General features: G+C 39.6%; 1 protein-coding gene across 8 annotated transcripts in view; it reads left to right on the top strand.

The window, feature by feature from the left end:
• ATP9B (ATPase phospholipid transporting 9B (putative)) overlaps window positions 1-14,271 on the top strand; it is a 288,436-nt gene that overhangs the window by 122,639 nt on the left and 151,526 nt on the right. For 7 of the 8 annotated variants that reach the window (XM_064371986.1, XM_064371987.1, XM_064371988.1 and 4 more), the window contains one exon: window positions 2,955-3,035. The exons of the other annotated variant lie outside the window; for it this stretch is intronic. In XM_064371986.1, the coding sequence (XP_064228056.1) occupies window positions 2,955-3,035 (81 nt within the window). The remainder of the gene's footprint in view (window positions 1-2,954; window positions 3,036-14,271) is intronic. 8 annotated transcript variants of the gene reach the window in all.

Consider the following 14,271-nt stretch of genomic DNA (forward strand, 5'->3'; position numbering starts at 1 on the left):
AAGCTGTTTATTCTAGTTAGCATTTCATCTAACCTTTTTTCAGGGTTCTTATTTTCTTTGCATTAGGTTAGCACATGTTCTTTTAGCTCTGAGAAGTTTGTTATTATCCACCTTCTGAAGCCTGTTTCTGTCAATTCATCAGATTCTTTGTCCATCCAGCTTTGTTTCCTAGCTATTGAGGAGTTGTGATTCCTTGGAGGAAGAGAAGCGTTCTGGTTTTTGGTGTTTTCATCCTTTTTGTGCTAGTTTCTTCCCATCTTCATGTCTTTATCTACCTGTGGTCTTTGTAGTTGGTGACTTTCGAATGGGGTTTCTGAGTGGATGTCCTTTTTATTGATGTTGAAGCTATTTCTTTCTTAGTTTTCCTTCTAACAGTCAGGCCCTTCTGCTGCAGGACTGCTGGAAGTCCACTCCAGACCCTGCTTGCCTGGGGATCACCCACGGGGGCTGCATAACAGTAAGGGGCTCCTGGTTTCTCCTTCTGTTATCTTGGTCCCAGAAGGGTACCTGCCAGATGTCAGCCTGAGCTCTCCTTTATGGTATCTCTTTTGATATACAGAGGTCGGGGAGGTGCTTGAGGAGACAGTCTATCCCTTATAGGAGCTCCAGTGCTGTGCGGGGAGCTCCGTTGTTCCATGCAGAGCTGCTGGGCAGGTACGTTTAAGTATGCTGCGGCGGAACTCATAACTGCCTCTTTTCCCAGGTGCTCTGTCCTAGGAAGGTTGGGCTTTATTTATAAGTTCCTGATGTGCTGCTGCCTTTTTCCATAGCTGCCCTGCCCCACACAGAGATAGTCTAGTCACAATCTGCCAGCAGAGGTGTTGCTGAGCTGCTGCAAGCTCTGCCCAGCTGCTGGGTGAACTTCCTTGAGAAGTTGTTTTTAGAGGTACCGTTAGAACTGCCTTGGTATTGGCAGACTGGCTCGGTAATGGCGGATGCCCTTCCCCCCACCAAGCTGGACCATCCTGGGTCCAGCTGTACTTGCTGCAAAACTCTCAATCCAGAGCATTTCAGATTGCTTGTTTTGTAGGGGTGGTACCTGCTGAGCCAGATCACCTGGCTCCCTGTCTCAGCTCCCTCCCTTTCAGTTGAATGGGCGGCTCTGTCTCCCGGGCGTTCCAGGCGCCAGTTGAAATAACCGCCCAGATTTGTGTGAGTTTCTGTGCTCTGACCCACGGCTCCGGCTGAAGCAGCCATGCTGGAAACTTGTGACACTTTTCAGCCCGGGAATGTCCTTGTCCATGGGCCATGAAAACTCGTTTGGAAATGCGGTGGTCACTCACCCTCTGCATTGTTCTTGCTGGGAAGTGCACTCCGGAGGCGTTCCTGTTCCGCCATCTTTGAGTCATTATCTCTTGACCTGTGTTCAAATTCACCATCGTCTATAAGCTACTGTTAATCCCTCTAAATAATTTATTGCAGACTTTGTATTTTTTTTAATTTTGGAATTTCCATATGATTGTTTGTTGTTAAATACACTTTTTCTTTGTTGTGATTTTCTACTTGTTTACTCTTTAGGAGCATGTTTTTCTTTAAGATGTTCTAAAGCTGCTCTGAAATTCTCATTTCTTAATTCTGATGTTTGGTCATCTCAGGGCTAGTCTTCACTGATGATTTTCTTTCTTGGGTATGGACCTCGTGTTTTGTTTCTTCGTATGTTTAGAAATTTGGATCATCTTCATTTTTTTTTAAGTGATTCATTGTAGAGAGGCAGGATTCTGTTATGTTCTTCTGAAGAGTACTGTTTTTTGTTTGGTGCTATTTTAACTGCTAGCTAACTTGACTGAAGTCAAACTCCAGAATCTGTCTTTCTGGCAGTGGGGAACTGCTGTGGTCTTTGTTCCATTCTGTTAGTAGATATAGGTTTGGGCATGATAGGTTAGGTGTCAGAATGAGATCATACACAGATTCGACCCCTTCTGTGGCACCCTTCTTTCTGAATTTGTTTCTCACTTTTCAGCTGCTGTGGTCACCCTGATCTCTGACCTCTGCTTCTTTGTGTCTAGGAGTCTGGGAGTTTTGTATTTGAGTTTTAGCAGCCGTGCAGAACTTTATACACTCACTCATACAGAATGGAAATCAAAATTACAGAAATGGCAAACTCTGTGTATTAAAGGATCATGGGGGTTCAGCAGACCACCTCTAATTAGATGATTTATTAGGAGGACTCCCAGGACTCAGCATATGATCCTCCTCCTGGCTGTGATTTGTGACAGCGAAAGCACAGAGCACAGTCAGCAGTGAGAAGAAGCACTGGGGTGGCGTCCAGAGCAGACCAGGCTCAGCCTCGCCTCTGGAGACTTTCTGGTTTAATTTCTCTGTTTAGCCAATGAATGAAGAAACCTAAAGCCTATGTCTTTTCTGCTTCAAAATTAATTGTGTGAAAGTATGATGTATATTTCATGAAAGCTTTCCCATGTGATTTTTGAAGTACGTGTCATAAGCATGTGGTTCAGACACACTGGACAAGCGTGTCATCTTCATGGCTTTAAGGAAGGCAACACTTAGGTTATAATGATTGGTGCCTGTTCCAGCAAAAACACGTAAAGAGATCTAGGAATTTAGTAAACTGTCTTATAAAACTTACGAGGAATTGTGATGATTCCTGAATTCCCTCTGAATACTTAGATATCCAGGTGACTTCAAGATTTTCCTAAACAGGCTCCACCTCTACCATTGGAGCCCCACAGACAGGCCCCGGGGCTGCGAGTTGTGAGCGTCTTCCGCATGGTTTTGACTCACACCAGCTGCAAGAGCATACTCTGTCGAGCTTAACAATGGTTCCTTTATTTACTGAAATTCTAATTTATAGTGTTGGCACACAAAAATCTAAGAAAATCAATGATTGCTTTTGGTAAATAATATATGAAAAATATTAATTAGCAAATGAAAAATTTCTAAGTACTTTTACTAAATTATAACATTATAATCAATTCAGATGTTCTGTATTCCAGGACCTTTTTTCTATCAGTGCTTACGTTTATGCGCAGAAACCACAACTGGATATTCACAGTTTTGAAGGCACATTTACCAGGGTAAGTTAAACCTGTTGTTCATTACAAGTATAGTTATTGTGTAAGTTAAAAGTAGCAAACTTTTATTTGAGACAGTAATTCAATGAAGAATAAATTCAAACAGATGTTTCAAACTAGGGAGGGAAAACCTATGTAATATTTGTACATGTGTGTTATGTTTCTTTATACACATATGTATATTTCATGCCACCTACTTTTGTATTATTAGAGAGTTTTGTTAAAGCTGGAAGCACTCTGCCCCTGACTAATAGGGCTTGACAGACTCAATAACTCTTTATTTTATCGGCTTATAACTGATAATTATAAATTCTTTATAGTGAGGGATTTTAGTATATGACTATAGTTTATTTTTAATTGCTGCAGTTATTATTTTAGTTAGGCAAAAAATTTTTTAGGTGCATTCACCTTTGTTTCACTCTTAGTCACTTGCAGGGACTAGCAAGCAGTTATCGTCACTTGCAAAAGCATTTACAGAGCTTATCTAGTGTGACAGTTAATGTGCCCACTGTGGGAATGTGAAGTGAGGGCACCGTGAGGTCGTGAGAGTCCTGCGGGCCGCTGGGCCTTTGTAGCTGCTCATGTCATAGGTGCGTCACACAAGCATGTATAAGAGCTTCATGAAGGGACAGCGAAGGAAGCACATCCTGGTGATAAGCATCATGCATTGAATTCTGAAACAAACTCATATCTTTTCTTTTTTTTTTTGAGACAGAGTCTTGCTCTGTTGCCAGGCACCAGGCTGGAGTGCAGTGGTACAATCTCGGCTCACTGCAACCTCCGCCTCCGGGATTCAAGCAATTCTCCTGCCTCAGCCTCCCGAGTAGCTGGGACTACAGGCGCACGCCACCGCACACAGCTAACTTTTGTATTTTTCGTAGAGATGGGGTTTCACCATGTTGGCCAGGATGGTCTCGATCTCTTGACCTGGTGATCCGTCCGCCTCAGCCTCCCAAAGTGCTGGGATTATAGGCTTGAGCCACTGCACCCAGCCTTATCTTTTCTTTTTTAAACAAAAATAGTTATCATGAAAACAGAATGTTCTTATTAAAGACAACATATGAGAATAAATGTTACAAAAAGATACCCTTAGTAAGATAAATGAAAAGCTATTAATGTAACCACTCTTGAGAATTTGAAGTAGTATTTGCTTTTTCCTTTCCTTTTCTTGCTTTTTCCTCTGATTTATATTGCTTACGACTTGGAAAAGTTGGAAATGTTCGCTAGACAGTGTGTGGAAGTACATGGAAGTCGGGGAGCAAGTGCAGGTTGGCTGAAAAACTTAAAGGGGAGTGTGCAGCTCAGTTGGCAGATGTGAGAAGGGCTGGGGTGTGTAGGACTAGAAAGGTAACTGGGCTTGACCGGAAGAAGCCGTTGAAGGACCTTCAGCTTAGAAGAGAAATGATAAATGCAGATGTTTTAAAAAGATTCATTTAGAAGTTCTGATTCCCTTAGGATAATGGCAGCCACTTAACTTTGTTACATACCACACAGCCTTCCAAAACAGGGTAACTGTGAGAGGAGATAGTTTAATCTATAGCTGATGTTCAGCATAAATGTGAGACAGAAAATACTGTGAGCTTCAGTTTACTGTAAGTGGGGAAAATACCCAAAATAACACAGTTAGCTCCACAGTCAGGATGGTACAGCAGAGGGGGGTTGTCTTGGGATGCTGATATCATCCCGGTTTTGCTCCCAAGAGAAAAAGGATTCCTAAGTAGGATAATGCATCCTGTGAATGAATTGGGTAAGTAAAGCTATGAGACATTGAAGGGACTTGTGGAAAAAGTACAGGTTGGAAGTGACCTTGGGGGAATGTGTAGAGACAGGGAGCACTGGTAAAAGGGTTGGTGGCTCTAGAAGTCTTGGTTAGGAAGGAAAAGACAAAATTGACCTTTCTGAAACAGTAGTAACAATTAGAAGAGTCAGCCCACCCCACTCTAAAAAGGATGCTTTTCATTGAAGACATTGAACTTCATTGTGCCTGTAGAAGAAGGCACTCTTGGGCTAAGAAACAGATTCCACCTGCCATCCTTGGAGTAGGATTTCCTGTACTGATTCAGGAAAAACAGCTCTCATTATTATGAATAGTAAGAAGGAACTCATCTCGTTCTCTCGCCTAGGCTACAGTGCAGTGGTGTGATCCTGGCTCATTGCAACCTCAAACTCCTAGGCTGAAGCAGTTCTCCCGCCTCAGCCTCCTAAAGTGTTGGGATTATAGACATGAGAGCCATCACGCCTGGCCTAATTTAGTTATTAACAGAAGAAAAGAGATAAATGGGAAGCAAAATTTTCAACTAATAAAAATTTTCCAAAAACAAGGAAAGGAAGAACCTCAATGCAAAGTAATGCTATAACAGTGCAACAAGCCTGTTTTTAATGTAGCCAACCAAACAATGATATTTAGGGAAGAACACCGTAAATCAGACATTTAAAAACGCAAGAATCAAAATGGAATAAAGTTTTCAAGAATGCAAGAATAAAACTCAAGAATAAAACAGGACAATGTGAATGAGAAGGCTAAGTGACTTCAGGAGAACACTGAAGGTGAACACTTGGGAAGGGAGGACTGCATCACAGCGTGCCTGTGGGGGAGTGTACAATAAGAGATAGGGAGGCGGTAAAGAAAAGAGTCAAGGAAACGACATGATAAAAGAAGTGAAAAGGACTGGAAATTGATAGCTGTACAAGATCGGCAAGAAAGGCCCGACGTGAGAGTCTTGAAACAAAATCATGAAACCGTTTGAAAAATTGACAGCTCAGGTATTTGTTATTAAATACACAGATGTCTGAACGTACACATTAAAAGGGCCCAGCATACACATGAGGAAACTCCAAGACGTGTACTGTCATATTTTACATATACAGGGAAGAATCCTTTGGTCTCCCTGGGGTAATGACCAACTCCTCACAGCTGGAAGGGGCCAGGTTGGTGTCAGTGTTCTCAGCATACAGAGCAAGGCAAGAGTGGGGCAGCCTTTCCAGGAGCCTCAGGGGAAGAATGTGTGAGCGGATCGTTTTGCTCCTTGGACACTGTCCTGCAAGTGCCAAGGCTGTGAAGAGCAGTCTCAGGCATACAGAATTCAGGTGTGTTGTACACATGAGCCTTTTATGCATCATCTCCCAGGACATTAGCTCTGCCCAGCTGACAGATGACCTGGGTGGAAGTTTTCTGGTGATCACTGAAAATCTAACAGATCTAAGAATAAAACAGGAGGAAGTATGGGTGAAAGATGATACGGAATATATGTAGTTTATATGCTTCCTCAAGTAAGCAGCTGAAAAGCAGGAAGAGGAGGAGAGGAGAAAATAGAAGGAGCTCATTGGTTACTATGTGAGTGGAAAGGCAATGAGAGAGTTCACGGAAAGCTGACGAGCTCAGTAGTAGCTGTCCACGCAAGGGGAGTACGACGAAGGCATGACACTTGTAAAATGGCAGCACCCAGAAAATGTACACTTCACCAAAAATAAATTCTTTTTTAGAAATTAAACAACAGTCAATCAGTACATATGGTTAAAGATGCACAGTATGCAGGCTCTTTCATACAGAAAATTAGTTGGATCAGAAAGGCTAAATAAAGGGTTAAGCAAAGATAGATCAAGCAAATACAAATAAAAAGGAAGCAGGAGGTGTAGCCATGGTATTTAACAAGAATACCAGTATAGAATCGAGAAAACATTTAGAATACCAGTATAGAATCAAGAAAGCATTTAGAGTACCAGTATAGAATCGAGAAAGCATTTAGAATACCAGTATAGAATCAAGAAAGCATTTAGAATACCAGTATAGAATCAAAAAGCACTTAGAATACCAGTATAGACTTGAGAAAGCACTTAGAATACCAGTATAGAATCAAGAAAGCACTTAGAATGAGGCAGAGAAAATGCTGTAAAATAGTAAAGTCCGTAAGAGGAAACTTTAAAATATACCTGCAGCCCCGGTGGGTCAGGTGGACAGAAAGGTGGTAGAGGTGTCGAGGAGAGCTAAGAACATGAGCAGTGAAATGGATCATTTAAAATTTTTATCAAACTTTGTTCCCTATCAGTTTTTATCTGAGCATATATAGGTATCAACAAAAGGTAAACATACGTTTGTTTGTAAGGAAATTTTTAGTTCTATAACTTAGAAATTATACAAACAATATTCTCTGATCACAGTGCAATAAAATTGGTAAGCAATAACAAAATCAGTGAATGAAATGGCTTTCTGCCTGTAAATGTAAATACTATATATTAATCACTTTTTGTATTAAAGGAGAAATACAAACTGAAATTGGAGAATTTCTAAAAAATATTGGCAATGGAAACACTGCATATGAGAATCTGAATCTGTGGATATATGTAGAAATAGGAAGATTTATAATCTTGATATATATATATGTATATATAGCAATAAAAATAAAAGAATGAAAATTAATGAATATATGAAAAAGTGAGCAAAAAGAGTACAGAGGGAAGGAAGAACATATAAAGGTATATATTAAGGTCATACAGCTAAAAAATGGAACCTTAAAACCATTCTGTTAGGGTGGGGCTTTCAGAGGCCAGGTAATAAATGGAGATAAGTTTAAAAAAAAAATACTATGTGTTAAGTGATAGAATATTGATTGAGAGTAAACTGTGATAAGTAAAAGTTGCATAAAGTAATTCTCAGAGCAACCACTAAAAAAAGAAAGACATCAATAGAGGTGATGAAGTTAGATGCTAAAGTGGAATTAACTGGTTTTTTTCCACCAAAAAAAGACAGGTGCAGGGAGCCAAATACTGGGTGTGACAGGTAGAAAGCAAAGAGCGAGATGGCTGACTCAGTGATTAAACATGTCTGCAGGTAAAAGGCAGGGACTGTCAGATTGGATAAAACAAAGTACCCCAAATTGATAGAACTAATATGCAAAGTAAATCTGTAAGAATGGATTTCTTCCTTCTCATCTGCAGAATAAGGACATGTACTTTATTAAGAATATAGAATATTAAAATATTAGGAAGGTACTTTAGCATATTGACAGATACTATTAAACGCAGCAGCTACATAATACACATTCTTCAAAATCTCATGGAACAACCCCAAGTATATATAGTTGGATATAAAATAAGTCAGTATATTTTTTTTTAATTGCAATTATATATTCACTAATTGCAATATGCAATTAGAAATAGATTAAAAAGTCTTAAAAATCCTTAAGCATTTGGAAATTAAGCTCATAAACCTAAAGTTTAAAATTAGACGGTTTAAATCCCCAACTAAATGGCAAGGATTGTCAAATTGTATAAAAAAGCAAGATTCAAATATATGGTGCCTATAAGAAAACACATTAAAAAAACAGGTAAAAAGTAAAAAGATAGAAAAATAGATACTGTATCAACGTCATCAAAACTGGAGTTGCTTATAGTAATACCACGCAAAATGCCTTTGAGAGCACAATGAGAAAAGGGTTAGTTTATTATGGAGACAAGTAAGCCCTAAACATTTATGCACTAATAACAGAGCTTCAATATACAGTCTTGCACTGGTTAAGAGTTACATTCTGAGAAGTGTGTTAGACCATTTCATCACTGTGCAGAAACTGTTAGAACTTCAGGGAGAAATTGACAAATTCACTACGATAGTTGGAAATTTTAATACCCACTTCTCAATAATTGAACCAATGAGTAGGGAGAAAATCAGTAAGGAACCGTTGGGGTCAGAGCAGAGGCGGAGGTGGGAACTGTGGTGATCAAGGCGGAGGCGGAGGCGGGAAGCATGGGGGTCAGGACGGAGGCGAGGTGGGAAAGGTTGGGGTCAGAGCAGCGGCGGAGTGGAATTGTTTCCGTCAGAAGTGACTTAGGTGGTGCACTGAATTTCCAGGCCACAATGCTAGTCGCCATCGAGGTTCTAGAGCCTGAGACTCCCACATACCCTTTCAGGAGCAGCTGCTGCCTGCTGCCCTGGCTACTGTAGGACAGTCGGTTGGCCCCTCAGGTCCAAGTGCCAAGTGTTGCGCACAGACTGAATTTAGGAATGGGCATGGCTTCACCCCATGAAGCGTGAGACGGGTGGTAATGAGCTGGTGATGGTGACCACTTGTGGGAGACGGTGCCACTTAAAGGAGAGAGAAACTTATTTCTGGTTTTCAAGCTAATTGAAGATAAATTTACCTTCTGTAAATTACTGCAAGTTCTTTTTGAGTATAATTCAAACAAATAGCCTTTCATTGCCTTTTTTTATGTTTTCTAACAGTTTTTTTCTCATTTTATAGATATATCCTGAAATCTAAATCATTTTGATGAAAAGTTTTGATGTTTGTATGTATTTTTCAAAAAGGAAGAAAATAAAGATGTGATAAATAACTCATTTGTAACTAGAAAATGGGATTCAGTTAAATTCAAATTCATCTTGGCATTGTTAAGGAGTAGTAGTTACTTATTTTTCTTTTTTATAGTGTAATATACATAAGACAAAATATAGCTTTCATTTGTGTCAATTTAAATACTTAAATAAGAATTAGAACAAATTGGCCAAGCATGGTGGCTCATGCTTGTAATCTTAGCACTTTGGGAGGCTGGGGTGGGAATTGAGCCCAGGAGTTTGAAAGCAGCCTGGGCAACATAGGGAGACCTGATTTCCAATTTAAAAAAATTTATTTTGATAATTAGCTTAGTAGGGTGGCTACAGCTGGCGCATGTCTGTAGCCTCAGCTACTTGGGAGGCTGAGGTGGGAGGATCACTGGATCCTGCGAGCTTGAGGTCGAGGCTGCACTGCAACCTGGGTGACAGAGTGAGACCCTGTCTTAAAAAAAAATATGGAATTAGTGTCCGTTAATTCAAGGTTCCTGTGGTAGCATATCCAGTATGCGTGCTGAGGCTTGTGTGGTATCTAATGTGGATGTGATGCTGTGATAGTGTCTGCTTCCGCTTTCCTCATAATGGGAGAACAACCTAAATTATTGATTGTATAACCTTTTTCATTATATGCATGATTCATATGATTGTCATTGATATCACTAATTTTAGTTATTGTTCAAAATCTAGACAGATTCTTTTGGAAATTTGGAGTTGAAAATTGTAGCCAGTTTTTAAATATTATCAGTATTTATAGTCCTTTGTTCCCATTCCTAAATTCAGGAATTTATAGTCACATTCCCAGTTAGTCATTTTGAGAATGTATTTTCCGCTGTAATTCATTTTGCAAACCATGGCACACTTATCATTGTTCATGTCTTCTTCAGCAAAAATACTCTCCTTCAACAAAGCAAATCTCTGTTTTTTGTTAAGTAGGTTACATAGTTGAGAGAACAGCGTGAAATGGTAACATTGGCGTCCTTACCCAAGCAGATTTTATCTGTTCACACCATAGACCATTAAAGAGAAGGAAAGCAAAACAGAATATTTTAGAGATAATTTATTTTCAGTCTTCCCAGTATTTATTCTGTGCTTCATGAGACTGGTAAAAAACTATCTTTTGGAATGATTTTCTCCATATTAGAAAAAGGTTTAGTGTTCATAGTCAACATTGCTGTTCCGGAATTGAAAAATGCATAGCTATTGTGTTTTCTTCAACATAAAATTGTGTTAGAGACAGAAACATTCATAAGAAAAAATGGCCATGGAAAAGTAACAAGAAACCAGCTAAAATTTCTAAAACTATATTATATAGAACCTTTTGTTTACTTTTGAGAAAACCTAAAATTTTTATGTTTTTTAATGCCCTTATTCTCTTGAACTTTGAGATTAGGAGAAAATACTGTACTAAAAGATTGACATGGATCAATAATTAAACTTTCATATTAAGTGAAGCATTAGGAAGAGTTTAAAGGGAATACAATTGTGTGAATTTCTGCTGGGGTGGTGAAGTCACGATGGGTACTTTCAGGCAGGAGAACCTGGAGGAGCAGGTACCTGATGCCTCATAGGGGTGGAAGGCTTAGAGTAACAGGAGGCAGCAGGCCCTGGCGGAGCAGGTACCTGATGCTTAGAGGCAGAAGGATGTGGAGGAGGGTAGCTGGTGCTTTGTAGAGGCAGGAGGGCCTGGAGGAGGGTAGCTGATGCTTTGTAGAGGCAGGAGGACATTCAGGAGCATGTACCTGATACTTCATAAAAGAAGGTGACTCAGAGGACCTGCAGGCCTGTGGCCCATTATAGCGTCATACTAGTGGGCACTGGAGATGAAAGACATCTTGATGCCTGTGGAAATTAGAAAAAGAATTTCATGAGTATTCTTTTATTTATTGGACAGTGTTCATTGCCTATTCCGTGCTAGGTGCTAGGAAGGTAAAACACCCATGAAACATGGGATTAGGAACATGTCAGTTGCTCTGATACAATAAAACTCTGAATTTATTGAAGATAAAAATTTTATTTGCTTCATGCTTTAAAATGATAACTATGGAATTCAGTATTTGGCTTCCTAATGCCAACTGTATGCTCAGTTGGCTGTGCCAGTGCTGGAACCCCTAGACCCACAAGCAGTTAAGGATGTACCGTGACGACTGTATCTGGGAAGTAGCAATGAGGATGTGTATGTATCTTTTTTTGTTTCTTCAGCAGTGTTAAGCTGAATTAGACTGTAACACCAGTTGTTTGAATGAATCAGAAATCGGCCATTTTAGTGCAGCCCTAAATTCAATTACAAAGTAGTCTAATCCGTAGAGGATACTTGCTTTTGTTTTTAAGTTGATATTTTTGTTCTTGTTCTACAAACTTATAAAAGTCATAGGGAAAACTCAGTTTTTCTGGATTGTTTATCTCAGCATTGGATAAATTGTTATGTATTTTAAAGACTGTAATGATAGCGTGTTAGCTACTGTCCAGGAGCTTACTTTGATCCAGTATATTTGGTATTTGTAAACACGTGAGTATGAAACTATTAGTATTTTGCATCTCTATACAGGTTAATTATTAGATTTTTTAAGTTGTAACTGCTAAGTACAGCAAAGTATGTAACATGTTGTACTTGATAAACTGGAATTGAAGGAAGTAATTCCAAAGGGAATGTAGAATCAAAGGTATTTGTGAATCTGCAGAAATAGTAATAGGTCCATGCTGGAGTCAGCACATGGTGTAGACAGATTGTTTCCATCCAGGCCACGTCTGTAGGCCGCCTGCTCCCTTAAGACCATTGAAGTCACTGAGAAGACCTGTTTGTGTCCCTTGTGGTGGCTGGCATTGCACTTCTGCCTACTGAGACCGTATTGTTGATGATGTAACCAAGGCACTGTTTAGTTAAATGCCAGTGTATATTTTTGAAATGATTTTTTTTCCCAAAGAAGCAGCACTCCAGCTGTGTCATAAACAATTCTAGCATCATAGCCTTCACTCTCCCAAAGGCTGAGATGCTAAGGCCAGTCTTCAGGTCAGCTGGTCGCCTTCTTGTGAAGGGACGTAGCGAAAAGTTCATGCTCCGGAGGGGCCCTGGGAGTCTGACCCTGAGCTGCACCTGCATTGTAGGAAGCTTTCCAACTACTGGGCTTGCTACTGGAGACTTAAAAGGCAACTGGAGGCCAAACCCCTTCCTCAAATTAAATGTCATTGAAAATACTTCAGTTTCTGAATAATTGCAATATGAGGGGAAATATTTTGGAAACTGTTAAGATTGGTTTAGATTCTGTGCCTCACAAATAAATAAATCAAGTATATGAGAGAATCAACTATGAAGCAAATATCTTCCAAGTGATAAGCAAAATGGCCACAACTTACATCATTTGAAAGGGGTTTGATAAGTTAATAGAAGGAAAACACCAGTAGCATAAACATATTTTGTACATGCAGCTTATTTTGGAAAATGTGTTTTCTGTTTCTTTCCTTCCTTCCCAAATTTGATTCCTTTTTTTTTTTAACATGTATCTTGATAGCAAATTATCATCTCATAATAAAATGCAGTTCTGTGGAGGTGGCATTACTTTATGGGAGACGCCCAACAGTCACGACAGTGTGTGTCTCTTACTCTATGCAGACATCGAGGTCATGGCCTCCCACACGGGAAGTCTTTCCTGTGTTACTTCTAGATGCAGGCTGTGGACTCCTGCACTCCCTTATTCTAGTAACACTCCCATAACCACAATGTAGGCTATGACTTTAGGTTAAGATGAAAAAATTCCCAGATTTTAAATTGTAGTTTTCATCTCTGAGTATGAATATTGAAAGTGTAAGTGTAAAACTAGACTGTATGTATTCCTATTGTGATACTGATGTGTGGCCATATTTGTTTGTTACCTGTTTAGGTAATTAGCATCATATAACTTACTTGAATTTTGTTTAATTAAGAATATTCAGTGCAATAAGCACATACTTTTAAAGAGGAATTTAAGAGAAATGACATTTAAAAATATATGTTTCTTCTATAACAGTATTCACAGAACCATTTTCTCTCTCATGAATACATGTACACTTGAAAAGCATAGCCCTCGTCCTTAATGAGTGATAGGGAGAGGAAATTATGCTATGCATGCAACAGAAATGTTGAAGAGTTGATTTGTGGTTATTTCTGTGCTAGTATTTTCTATTTTCCCAGGAGTGTTGTTAAATGACGTATTGAAGATGTAGTTGAATAAGCTGGGCACACTGGGTGGTTGAGTAAGCTAGGCACGCTGGATGCACCTGTAAGCCCGGCTACGTGGGAGTCTCAGATGGGAGGATTGCTTGAGCTCAGGAGTTTGGTATCAGCCTGAGCAACGTAATAAGACCTCATTAATAAATATCAGAAGATATAGTACTTTCATGAAAATTTAGAATTGTGTATTAATGTTAAGCACTAAAAGCAATTAATTGATTACGGGAGTTCTTTAAACTTGTAGTTTCAATTTTAAATATATATATATATATTTTTATTGCATTTTAGGTTTTGGGGTACATGTGAAGAACATGCAAGATTGTTGCATAGGTACACACATGGCAGTGTGATTTGCTGCCTTCCTCCCCATCACCTATATCTGGCATTTCTCCCCATGCTATCTCTCCCCAACTCCCCACCCCCCGCTGTACCTCCCCTATTTCCCCCCAACAGATCCCAGTGTGTAGTGCTCCCCTCCCTGTGTCCATGTGTTCTCATTTTTCAACACCCGCCTATGAATGAGAACATGTGGTGTTTGATTTTGTGTTCTTGTGTCAGTTTGCTGAGAATGATATTTTCCAGGTTCATCCATGTCCCTACAAAGGACGCGAACTCATCATTTTTGATGCCTGCATAATATTCCATGGTGTATATGTGCCACATTTTCCCTGTCCAGTCTATCATCGATGGGCATTTGGGTTGGTTCCAGGTCT

Source organism: Aotus nancymaae, unplaced genomic scaffold, assembly GCF_030222135.1.
Source record: "Aotus nancymaae isolate 86718 unplaced genomic scaffold, 86718_ANA_hifiasm-v0.15.2.pri h1tg000253l, whole genome shotgun sequence".
NCBI lineage: Eukaryota > Metazoa > Chordata > Mammalia > Primates > Aotidae > Aotus > Aotus nancymaae.